The following is a 12,598-nucleotide window of genomic DNA, read 5'->3' as shown; positions in this document are numbered from 1 at the left end:
CCAGCACAAGGCTTGAAGGGCAGGAGACCCTCATCAACATTCGTTCATCAGTAAGGTGAAATGTGGAAAGGGTAGGGTGGGTCTAGAGAGCTGGGTGTACCAAAGCCACTGCTCAAAGCATGAGCTCAGAGAATGTGCAGCTCACATGCAACCCAGAGATGCTAAAAGGCTGTTTGTACCCCGAGGGTCGCTGGGATCGAGATGCTGCTTTGAATCCCTAGAACATAGCTCATTCCAATTCACAGAGTGGGCTTGACACAAATTAAAGTAAGCTAGAGGAAATGTCCCTCTTTCAGGCTGTGGGAACACCAGACCTTGAGCAGAGACCCACTTCCCCTTCTGCCTGGGAGTAGGCAGCTGTAAGACAATGTTTACTAAAAACATGTTTACTAAAAACAATACAATGCCTGGGGGCATTAAGTTCCTGGAAAAGGCCTGCCCGCAGAAACCACCCTGAGCTCGACCTTGTCCAGAGACTAACCGCCTCTTCTGCCACGCCCAGATCGGTTTCTGGGGTCAGAGGAGAACCAGCCAGGGTAGAGGGGAGAGAGCAGAAGCTTCTCTGGTGGGAGCCTTTTTTAGGAAGTTTTCTTGAACCTTTTTGGGGCCTGCTTAGAGTTTTCTTTACATCATTGAACAAGTCTCTGTGTTGTCAATCCCCGACACCCTCCGCACGTGTTCTCGGACACAGGCCGCGCAGCAGACGCGACAATTGGAGGTCCTACCGAGATCGTGAAAGCGAGGTAAGTGGACAGGGTTGTCCCTTTTGCCAGCTAGGGACAGATGGAGGAAAATAGGAAAAGAAACAATGGGAAATAGTCCCTGGAAGTTTAAATTACAGTATCACGTAAAAAAGTTGCTTGAAGAACAGGGGACTACAACCATGGCAGGCTTTTTAAAATGGATTGAACGAGGGAGCCCATGGTTCATTACTGGGGAAGGCTTAAATGTCCCAGATTGGGAGGATGTTTGCTATGATATTCAGAGAGCCGGGTGTTGGTGGCATACGCCTTTAATCCCAACACTCGGGAGGCAGAGATAGGAAGGAATGAGGCCATCCTGGTCTATAGAGCAAGTTCCAGGACAGCCTCCAAAAGGATAGAGAGAAACCAGTCTCAAAAAAAAAAAAAAAAAAAAAAAAAAAGAAAAGAAAAGAAAAAAGAAAAAGAAATAAAAAAGGGTAAAATAAATAAGAAATAAAAAAATCTCCAGTCTTTCGCCTGATCCACTGAGGTCAGGAAAGTAAAGGGGAACTGAGAGATCTAAAAGGCTAGCCAGTAAGGCTATGTGGATGTGTTAAAAAGGGGTACCAAGCTAGGGGTACCGAATTAAATCTCCCGGCCTTCGCCTGACAAAGGTCAGGAAAGTAAGGGGACCCTGAGAGATTGCCCTCAGATGGGGGGTGGATTGGATTAAATCTCCAGGCCTTCGCCTGACAAAGGTCAGGAAAGTAAGGGGACCCTGAGAGATTGCCCTCAGTTGGAGGGGGGATTGGATTAAATCTCTAGGCCTTAGCCTGACACTAAGGTCAGGGGGGAAAAAGGGGAACCCAGAGATTGTCCTCAATTGGAGGGTGGATTGTGTAAATCTTAAGGCTTTTTGCATGAGGGAATATCCTGGGTTGAAGAATGGATTAAAAATGGGTGAATACCCGGGCGTTGGCAGCACACGCCTTTAATCCCAGTACTCGGGAGACACAGGCAGGCAGATCTCTTGAGTTCAAGGCCAGCCTGGTTTACAGAGCAAGTTCCAAGACAGCCTCCAAATAATACAGAGAAAAAAAATTTGGTAACAAGCTGGGCGGTGGTGGCACACGCCTTTAATCCCAGCACTTGGGGAGGCAGAGGCAGGCGTATCTCTGTGAGTTCGAGGCCAGGCTGGACTGACAGCCTCAAACAATACAGAGAAACCCTGATTTAAAAAAAAAATGGGTGAAACAAAAAATTTTTAACAGTAAAAAGGTACTGGTATTAAGTAAAGAAAAAGAAAAAGACAAAGGTATATAGAATGGAAAATTTTGTTTACCTTTAAGTTCTATTTTGTGAGTCATCTCTAAAAACTTATGGCCAAAAGCTTGGCCTCTCCACCTCACATCTACAGAGTTACAAGGAGTAGGTACAGCTGTACCCCATGACTGTAGCTCAAATGGAAGAATGATAGAGAACATACAGGACTTTTTAACCTCTTAGTTCAAGGATTGGCTGGAGTTGTTCTTTTACATAGATTTCAATTAAGGAAGCTTCATTGCAACAGACTAATCATGACCTAGGGAAAAAGGATGACTGAAAGATGCATGTATGTTCTGAATGTATGGTGTGGCCACACCGGTATGTATGAAATGTGATTGTGAATGCGTGAGTGTGAACTGCTTATATGATTAAAAGGATACTTAAATCCCTTCAAAAATAGTTAAGAAGCTACCTAGATTGCTTTAAATATAGACAAAAGGAACATCCAGCCAGTCTGTTAATGTTTTAACAGAAAAATTTAAGATACAAATGAGGCCTTGTCAGCTAGTGAGAGCTCTATAGGTTAGATTGGGAAAGACTGCTCACAGACTTCAAATAATTTTCAAAAGTTATTTGGACACAGTATAGTTTACAATCTTTGAGTGATTTTCAGAAGTTTTTGGGAAATATTTAATGGATATGTCCTTTTTAATGGGCATCTACAAATAATCTAAGTAGTAATCCCAATTTACCTAGATAGTTAACCAAGGAGGGTAGACAAATCCTTCTACTGTTATGGTTCAGCTTCAACAGTTCAAAAAGAAAATTTTTTAGAAAATAAAAAGGGGGAATAATGTCCCCAGTCCCCACATGACTCATCAAATAATACACTCCTCATTTAAAAATTTTATAATGTGAATGCCAGTGAGCTTCAGACAGATTCTGGCATGATGGAACTTGAGCAACCATTGCTCAGGTCAAATGGAGACATCCATGCACTAAACAGTGGAGAAGACCCTAATTTGGGGTCGAGGGCATGTTTGTGTTTTCTTGTAGGAAAAGAATAAAAGCTTCGACATGGAGCAGAGAAAAACTGGACCTGAGTCCATGGGAGCCTACCTAAGCCAGTTTGAGTGAGATCTCCTAAATCAGTGTTCCTGAACCTTGCTGTCATCGAATCTAGAGCCCAAGAAAGAAAGAAAACAGTCGGTTCGAGATTTCCAGTTTCTCAACAGACCTGCTGCATCAACTTTCCGGACCCATGAGTTTTCATCATGAAGCCAACAGAGAAAAAAGGACCCATTTAAAACATTTGGACATTGGTATGGACTGTGATGAGGGGCAAAAGCCTCTTTTCAGTAATTGAACAGGACATGGTCACTTAAAATATCAGACTTGATGGTTCCTGTTTCTGGAATCACGACTAGGCCAGTGTATTTTTCTAGAGAGATGCAACTTGTCCTAATGCGACAAAAAGGAGACTTTGACTAAAGTCGCATAATCAGCTGACGTTGAATCAACAAACTACATCACCACAGGAACAAATTGGTGCTCTGTGGATAGTGCAACAAGCCTATTGTTCATATTTTTCATAATGCTACATGTGTAACATCAATTATTGTACCTAATGTATCTGTGCAAGTGCACTTTCTAAATGCTTTCCTGAGCAGATCTTGGAACAATTGTAACTTTATCAAATTGTAAATCTAAGTCACATGCGGGTTACCCTTGTAACAGAATGTAAATCACGTACATGTTACCCTTGTAACAGACGAAGGCTGGTAGAATGTTATGGCCCAGATCTGGTGATGGGTACGGTGATGGAGAGGCGCTATGTCAATGGGGGTCCTGGAAATGGTGGCAATGGCGGTAGGCATTCTGGCTTTATGCCGGGCTCAAACGTGCCTTGTTCCAGAGGCAAGAGATCCGTAACCAAGTATTGCTTAGCCTAGCCCATGGCAATCCCGATAGCCATGAAGGTTGGTTACAGATGATTTAAAGTTGGGGTGTCTCCGACGACGGGCAACTTGTGGGGAAGACCCCTCCCGCCTAAGACAGGGGTTCAAGGTCCCCCAAGGACGGGAAAGGGAGGGTGACCCTACTTGACCTAAGCCAGGAGTGCCTCATTTAAAAATAAAAAGGGGTGAATTGTGGGAACACCAGACCTTGAGCAGAGACCCACTTCCCCTTCTGCCTGGGAGTAGGCAGCTGTAAGACAATGTTTACTAAAAACATGTTTACTAAAAACAATACAATGCCTGGGGGCATTAAGTTCCTGGAAAAGGCCTGCCCGCAGAAACCACCCTGAGCTCGACCTTGTCCAGAGACTAACCGCCTCTTCTGCCACGCCCAGATCGGTTTCTGGGGTCAGAGGAGAACCAGCCAGGGTAGAGGGGAGAGAGCAGAAGCTTCTCTGGTGGGAGCCTTTTTTAGGAAGTTTTCTTGAACCTTTTTGGGGCCTGCTTAAAGTTTTCTTTACATCATTGAACAAGTCTCTGTGTTGTCAATCCCCGACACCCTCCGCACGTGTTCTCGGACACAGGCCGCGCAGCAGATGCGACATCAGGCCACACCAGCCCATCTGGTTGGAGATCAGAGCAGCTAGTGAACTTTTGCACAGTGGACTTTCAGGTTTCCTGCAGCTTGTGGAACATCCAAGGGCACTGGTGAGTTCTGTTCCCTCTCACTGCCTCCATCTACCTCTCTGCATCTGGCCCCACCCATGGCCACACCCATCCACAGGAATGGAAGTCCCTCAGCAGTGTCCTTGCAGGGGTTTGTGCTGGTGGGATTTGGGAGAGGTGCAGAGACCCAGGCCCTGCTCTTTGCTGCCTTCCTTGCCCTGTATGTAGTGACTGTCCTGGGCAACCTCACCATGATCGTGGTCATCACCCTGGATGCCCGCCTGCACTCCCCCATGTACTTCTTCCTCAAGAACCTGTCCTTTGTTGACCTCTGCTATTCCTCTGTCATTGCCCCTAAAGCCCTGGCCAACTTCCTTTCCTCATCCAAAGTCATCAGCTTTGCAGGATGTGCCACACAGTTCTTCTTTTTCTCCTTGTTGGCTACTACTGAGGCTTTCCTCTTAGCAGTGATGGCTTATGACCGCTTCATGGCCATCTGCAGTCCCCTGAGGTACCCTGTGACCATGTGCCCCATGACCCGTGCCCTCTTGGTTCTGGGTACCTACTGTGGAGGCTGCCTCAACTCCATTGTGCAGACCAGCCTCACATTCCAGATGCCCTTCTGCAGCTCCAACCGTATTGACCACTTCTACTGTGACGTGCCCCCGCTGCTCCAGCTGGCCTGTGCCAGCACAGCTCTCAATGAGCTCTTTCTCTTCGGTCTCTGTGGGTTCATCATCGTGAGTACCAGCTTAGCTGTGCTGGTTTCCTATGGCTACATCACCGTGACCATCCTCAGGATGCACTCAGGATCTGGGAGACACAAGGTCTTCTCCACCTGTGGCTCTCACTTGACAGCTGTGTCCATGTTTTATGGGACTCTTTTTGTCATGTATGCACAGCCAGGAGCTGTGACGTCCATGGAACAGGGCAAGGTGGTCTCCGTCTTCTACACCCTGGTCATCCCCATGCTCAACCCCCTCATCTACAGTCTGCGCAACAAGGATGTGAAGGACGCTCTGTGGCGACTGGGACAGAGACACAGCCTCGTGAGGGAAGGTGGGCAGTGAGGGGCTGTCCTGGGGCTGGAGGGAAGGGTTCTATGAGGATCATTGAGCAGTGAAAATCACCCCCTTCCTGTCTCCAAAATGGAAAAGAATATATGTGAAATCTATTTACCATTGACTTTGGTCTTCTTTTAAACTATTTCATGGACACAGCATTGACCTACTGTAAGCTACAAGACTGAGCAGTTTACTCTGCATGCAGAACACTAGAGGTTGAAAGGATTGAGGTTTCCATTCACAAGAAGACCTAGCGAGAACTTCAACCATTCCCAAGTCAAAGCAGGGTTGGATCTTCTACACTGCTTCTCAGCTTCTCTGGGTCATGTCCTGGCTTCTTCCATAGGAGAAGTTGTACATTTTTATCTTGATTAAGTTTGGCAGTAAACAAAATGTTTACTACCCAATTAAGCTTCCAACACATGCCTGTTCCACTGGTCATTTATGACAGGTAACTTGAACTGCTTCTCCTCATCTGCTGCTTTTCAGCCCATCTAACACAATACTGCCAGGAGATCTTTCCAAACAATAGCTTAGTCAATGGCCAAGTCGTTCTGGCTAGCTAGGCGGGGGTCAAGAAGGATTAGATCAGCTAGGGCTGTCTCATACCTAACAAATGACACCACTTTTAAGAAAGGTCTGGAGAGATAATGGTTAAGAGCACTTGCTGCTCTTTCAGAGGACCTGCGTTCAGTTCCCAGCACCTATGAGTGTGACATGGATGTTGAGTCTGAAACTCTAACTCCTGGGTGTCTGACCTCTGGCCTCCTTGGGCACCTGCACTCACGTACACACACCCATGCACACACATATGTGCACATAATTAAAAGTAATTTTAAAATTTTAAAGGATTCTAGCTGGAATCTGCGGGATTGGGGGTGGTTCCTCTTAAGCTACATCCTTCCCCAGGCTCCTGCTCCCCCTTGGCTCTCAGAGATCAATCTACAGATAGGGCTCCCAGCTTCTTAGAAGACTTGTGTGAGGAAGTGTAGACATCCACTTCACATACAAATGCACTTTAAACAGTGTATATGTATATATAGTGATATATACAAATATAGAGACTTGCAGTATATAAAAAAACACTCGGAACATATCTGTAATAGCTCAGCAAGGTCAGTACAACCAGGTCAAAAGGAAGTGTGGGCTCAGATCTTCCGGTGTGCTCACACTACTTCCTGACATTGCCCCGCAAGGTGAACTCCCTCCCTGAGTCCAACACACACACTCATTTTGCACACTTCGTGTCACGCAGCTGGCTGTGAATAGAAGCGTGCAGTTCTTCCTCTGTGACTGGCTTTTGTTTCTCAATAATACTCTCCTAAGTATGCATGTAATGGACTGTAACATCAGATTGCTTTTTCTGTAAAAGATTATATTATGTTGATTCCATCACAGAGCCCCCCACCCAGTTTAACAAAAGTTTGCATCCTTACTAAACCATCCCAAGCTTTTCATGTCATAAATTAAAAATGCATTTAACATTTCTAACTTGGCAAAGTTATTGGTGAGCTACCTTACAAGGTTGCAGTTGAGCAAAACTATCTGACTGTAATACAGTGCCTGCTTTATAGTAGAAGGCTAAGTCTATCAGTTGTAGAAATCGGTCTATGCATAAAGCATAATTGTAAAGTTGACCCTGGACATTTATAAGCTCTGGAGAGCATCTGATATGGTGTTAACATAATTTTATTTGTTCATCCAACTGCCATGAACATTTAGTTTGCTTCCACTTCTCAGTTTTGAAGATGATTCTTGTTTAGCTTTATGTCTTTTAAATTGTAATTAGTATACAAAGAAAAGGATTTCATTGTGATATTTTCTTACACATATATTCATATATATTATATATTATGTACATATGAAAATAGAAAGGTGACCTATATATAATATCTACACACACACACACACACACACACACACACACACACACACATACATACACATCATCACACTCAATTCTCCCATGCCACCCCAGTCCCCCAAGCTGGTCCCTTTCATCCTTAGTCCCCATTATGCTTTCCCAATATACATCCTATCACCTACACATGTTCCCCTCTCCACCCTGAAAGGCCCCCTTTCATGCACATGTATGTAATCGTGTGTATGTGTGTATATATACACACATCTATATATGTATGTATATACGAATGTATGCATTATGTATTCTGCACACCAGAGGAAAACTGTAATAGCCAAGCTTGGCTTATACCACTTAACAGAATGATATTCAGTTCCATGAAGTTTTCTACAAATGTCATAACTTTATTTTTCTTTACAGATGAATAAAATTCCATTGTGCATGTTCCCAGTTTTTTTCATTCATTCGTCTCTTGATGGACATCCAGACTGTTTTCATACCTTGGTTACTGTGAACAGCTCAGCAGTAAACACAGATGCGCAGGTACCTCACTGTATACTGACTTGGAGCCCATGCTTATTTACCCAAGAGGGATCTACCTGGCTGTGTAGCGTTTCTGTTTAGTTTCCAGGAAGCCCCATGCATCCTATAACGGCTGCACCCATTTATATTCTACCCACGGCGTGCAAGTGTTCCCCTCCCCTCCCCCACCAGCCTCCCAGAATTTGTTCTTCTTCGTCTATTATTCAAGGGTTTCATTTAGTTTACATCCCGACTGCAGTTTCCCCTCCCTCCTCTCCTCTCATTCCTTCCCCCTCCCCTACCTCTGTTTTCTTGATTACAGTCATTCTGCGGGGTGAGATGAAATCTCAACATAGTTTTAATTTCCTTTCCTTGCTGGCTAAAGGAGTTGACTGCTTTTCCTAATATTCATTGGCCAGTTGAGTCTTTTCCTGTGAGAACTGTCTGCTCCATTTTTGTGTGTTTGCTGACTAGATGGATTTTGGATCTCTTTGTAGATTCTAGATATCAACCCTCTGTGGGGTGTGCAGTTGCCACAGATTCTTCCCCGCTTCTTGAGGCCATCTCTTCGGTCTGCTCATTGCTTGCTGTGCAGAGGCTGTTGAAGTTCATCAAATCCCACTTGTCCATCCCTGGGGTTATTTCCTGTGTTGCTGGAATTCTTTGTAAAAGTTGTCCTTACCTATGCCTACATCTTGAAGTGTCTCCCCAGACTTTTCTCTAGCCATTTTGAAGTTTCCTATATTAAAGTTTTTGATTAATTTTGAATTTGAGTTGGGTACGATATGAGAGATTTTGTTGGTTTATGTGGAGCGTCCTGCTTTCCTGGTACAATTTGTTGAAGAGACTGCCTTTTGACAAATATCATGTGTAGGTATCTTTGTCTTCTGACAAATAGCATGTGTAGGTATCTTTGTCTTTTGAGATTGGGTGGAAGGCAGCTGACCGGGTTGACGTCTGGCCCTGTGTTTATTCTGTTCCATTGGTTTATTAACCCTGTGTTTGTTCTGTTCCATTGGTTTATTAACCCTGTGTTTATTCTGTTCCATTGGTTTATCTGTCTGCTTTTGTGCCAGCGCCACACTGGGCTCGTCACTGTGGCTTGTTGTATACTTTGAGATCAGTAACTGTGGCGACCCCAGAATTGCTCTCAGTTTATGGTGGCTTCCACAAGTCAAGGTCTTTTGGCTTCCATCCAAATTTTATGTCCTTTTTCTAGTTCTGAGAAGAACATCATTGGAATTTCATGAGGATTGTGTAGCTTTCATTAACATGGTCATTTTTATATCTTTAATTCTGACAAGTTGTGAACATGCAAGGATTTCGATCTCCCAGAGTCTTCCTCAATTCTTTTCTTTGGTGTTTTAAAGTTTTCATTATAGAGATTTTTCACCTCTTTAGTTAGCTTTGGTGATTTTTTAAGCTGCCATGTATAGGCTTTCCTTTATTTTTTTAAATAAGATTGTTTTACTGTTATGTAGAAAAGCTATTGATTATTTTATGTTGACTTTATATTTGCTGTTTTGCTGAAAGTTTTAAGAATTTTCTTCTGGACCCTTTAGAGTCTTTTATCTATAGGAGCTTGTCTTCTGCAAATAGGGATAATTTGACTTCTTTTCCTATTTGTATCCTTTTTGTTTCTTCCTTTCTCTTGTCTTATTGCTCTGGCTAAGATTTCAAGTGGTGTTTAATAAAAGGAGAATGGGCTTTTGGGTTTCCTCCATTTAGTAAACTGTTTGCTATGGCATTGTCATAGGTGACCTTTCTGATGTTGGAGTGTGTTCTTCTTTTCCTCATTTCTTCTAGGCTTCTTTCTTCTCTGGTCATCATTATTTCTTGTCATTTACGGCTTTGGGGTTTGGCTTGTCCTTGGGTTAATTATTTGAGATCTCTCTAATTTGTTTTAATGTAAACACTCATGCTATGAACTTTCTTCTTATTGCTGCCTATTCTGTGCCCCCAAAGTTTCTAGAAAGCTGTGCTTTTATTCTCATCTCATTATAGAAGCTTATAAATTCCTTCCAAAGCACATTGGTCATTCCAGAGTGTATTGTTCCAAGTACTTGTGTCATTCTGTGAATTCTCTTATCTGTGGTGGGCATCTTCTCAGTTTTGAACACTAATGAAATAGTGAGTATTATGCATAAGCCTTTTGTGACAGTATTTCCACTTTTCCTCAATAAATGTCTAAGAGTAAAAGTTCTCCCTATTGAAGGGCATATCTGGCTTTATAATAACCTGATAAATCCTATTCCTGGCTGGGTGGGGGTAACCTGACATTTATAACTGCCACACTTAAAATTTTGGCTATCCTGTGTAATATATATATATATTTGGTACTGAGCCTATGGGATGGAGGTGTTTATTTTCTTACTGAGATATTATAGAGTAGTGAAAATATTTTTTGCTTTTATACTTTCCTAAATTAGAAAATCTTCTATTGAGCTGAGGTTAACTGAGCATTTGCACAGGGGACACCCTCAAAGCCAGAACAGGCTCAAGAGCTCCAATTGTCAGAGAGCAGGAGAAGTTGGAGGACCCACCTGCTGTCCGACGGACACCCCCATCCAAACATGGCATGGCTGGTCACCTGTGACGGGCTGCTACCAGGCTACAAGCTATGTAAGGTCTGGGCTCATTCACTACCAAGCTCAGCTGAGGCTCATTACATAGGGACTCCAGCACAGGGCACAGCCTTGTGCCAAACATGTGTGTTCTTTGAAGAGGGTTAACTTTTAGATTGAAGTAACCAGGGTTTTTTTGTTTGTTTGTTTTTGTTTTGTTTTTGTTTTTGTTTTTGTTTTTTTTTATTTTCAGTCCTGAAATCTTGTCCACTGCTAAGACAGCCATGAAGCTTTATTTTTTGTTTGTTTTCCATTGGTTGTTTTTTGCTTGTTTTGTTTTAGTAATGTAGCTTCACATCAATGATCCACTTCCGATTAACTTTTATGATCTATGAAAGGAAAGGGCTGGAGATAATACCTCCAAGGGAATGTTCAGGTCAAGCACCTCTATTTAAAGGCTGTTGACTTTCTTTAACATCTTCATCAGAAGACACCTAACCCGGCCCTGGTTTCTTCAGGGCTCCACGTTTATCCTGTGGAACACCCTGGGGAAATCTCTGTAGTGCACGAACATTCCTCATTTCTCTTAGGAAAATACGGGAAAGTGGTCTGTAGATTATATAAGCAACTGAAACGTCTCAATTTGATCATAGGCAATGAAACTCCTACCAGCTGTGGAAGTTCAAGGGCGACTCCATCATTATATTTGGTGCCATCTTTTTACCTTTATACTTAGGTTGTTGAAATCAATGTGGACTAGACCCTCACTGTCAATTTATTTTGCATTTGGCTGGTGCTGATGGGTCTGGGCATCATGCAGAAGCTCTCTGGACGTGTATATGGAGTTATAAATATAAATGAGTTATATACAAAACATCTTTTGCCACTTTTTCATTAGCTGGCACATGCTTACTCTTGATTTATAGTTTCTGACACAGGCACACTGTTCTTGACAAAGCATGTCAGATATATGAACTGTGAACACCTCTTTGGAGTCTTCGCTTGCCCATTTCCTCGAGAGGATAGAGCTGAGCAGACATTGTCAGTGACTTGAAGTCGGTATTGCAGTCATTTTAGTGAAGACAAGAGAGCACAGGTAGGGGAGGCAGATGCCCTGCCTCAGGTCACTGACTGAGAGCAGACCCTTAGTCTTTTATGGAGACAGACGTTGCAGCCAAAGACAGTCTATCCTACTGCTCACTTCAGCACGAGGCTGGGTGCCCATTTGCAAAGGGAGTCCATCGTGCCCTTCCTTGGAGTGTTCTGAGGACAAATGCTAGACTCCACTCTGACTTGCAACGAATGACATCTTTTGGAGCCATGCTCATCAGTAAGATGTTAAATAAATAAATAAATAAGTCTATAATTGCCCCAAATGTTACTTTCATGGTGAGTCTTGTGGTTTTCCTACCTCAGCGAGAGTTCTTACAGGCTATTCCAACATTTATGCCACTGCACTCGGCACAGTTGGGGACACAAGGTTGAGCTTCCCAAATAACAGTATAAATTAAGTCTCAGCAAAATAAAATTTGAAGTTAAAATAGACAAAAGCAAATCTAAGCAAAACAAAACACCCAGCCAGAGACTGCTGACCAGAACAAATATCCCTGGTCCTCCATACAGAAAGCCCCAACGTGCAGACCTGCAGTTCAGAAAGTCGTTTCTGTACTGCCACAGTGTGAGCAGAGCAGACAACACTGGGCACAGGAGTCCAGTGCACCGCTTTCCAGAGCACCTCCTCCTTCTGCAGGTCCCTTCCAGAGCAATGGCCAGATCATCCAGACAAAACTGGCTAGGACAGAGGGTTTGCGCACCTGCAGACAAAATGTGCCTGTCCAATGTACCTCTTCAAGTCCCGCTGAGTGCTGAGCCACAGCACATACTAGAGCTCGCCCCCGATGGTCAGCCTTCCCTTCTGTTCTAGCTATCAATGGAACCAAAGAAAACATAGGCCCAGCCTGGGTGCTACCTAGAACTGCCCGGCCCACCCCAGGTGGCCACTCACCTTGGCTTT

At 43.6% G+C, this 12,598-nt stretch overlaps 1 protein-coding gene across 1 annotated transcript; it reads left to right on the top strand.

Moving 5' to 3' along the window:
• The first annotated feature begins 4,671 nt into the window (after positions 1–4,671).
• Positions 4,672–5,643, top strand: LOC101831790 (olfactory receptor 12). The gene has a single exon (XM_005082189.2). The coding sequence runs from the start codon at positions 4,672–4,674 to the stop codon at positions 5,641–5,643; it is 972 nt and encodes a 323-aa protein (XP_005082246.2).
• The last annotated feature ends 6,955 nt before the right edge of the window (positions 5,644–12,598 follow it).

Source organism: Mesocricetus auratus, unplaced genomic scaffold (genome assembly GCF_017639785.1).
Source record: "Mesocricetus auratus isolate SY011 unplaced genomic scaffold, BCM_Maur_2.0 Super-Scaffold_100010, whole genome shotgun sequence".
Lineage (NCBI taxonomy): Eukaryota > Metazoa > Chordata > Mammalia > Rodentia > Cricetidae > Mesocricetus > Mesocricetus auratus.
Note: the sequence above shows the minus strand (reverse complement) of the source record. Positions and strands in the feature narration are given on the sequence as shown.

Bases quoted from the DNA above. Each gene is read 5' to 3' on its own strand.
- LOC101831790 (XM_005082189.2), top strand. From the start codon at position 4,672: ATGGCCACACCCATCCACAGGAATGGAAGTCCCTCAGCAGTGTCCTTG.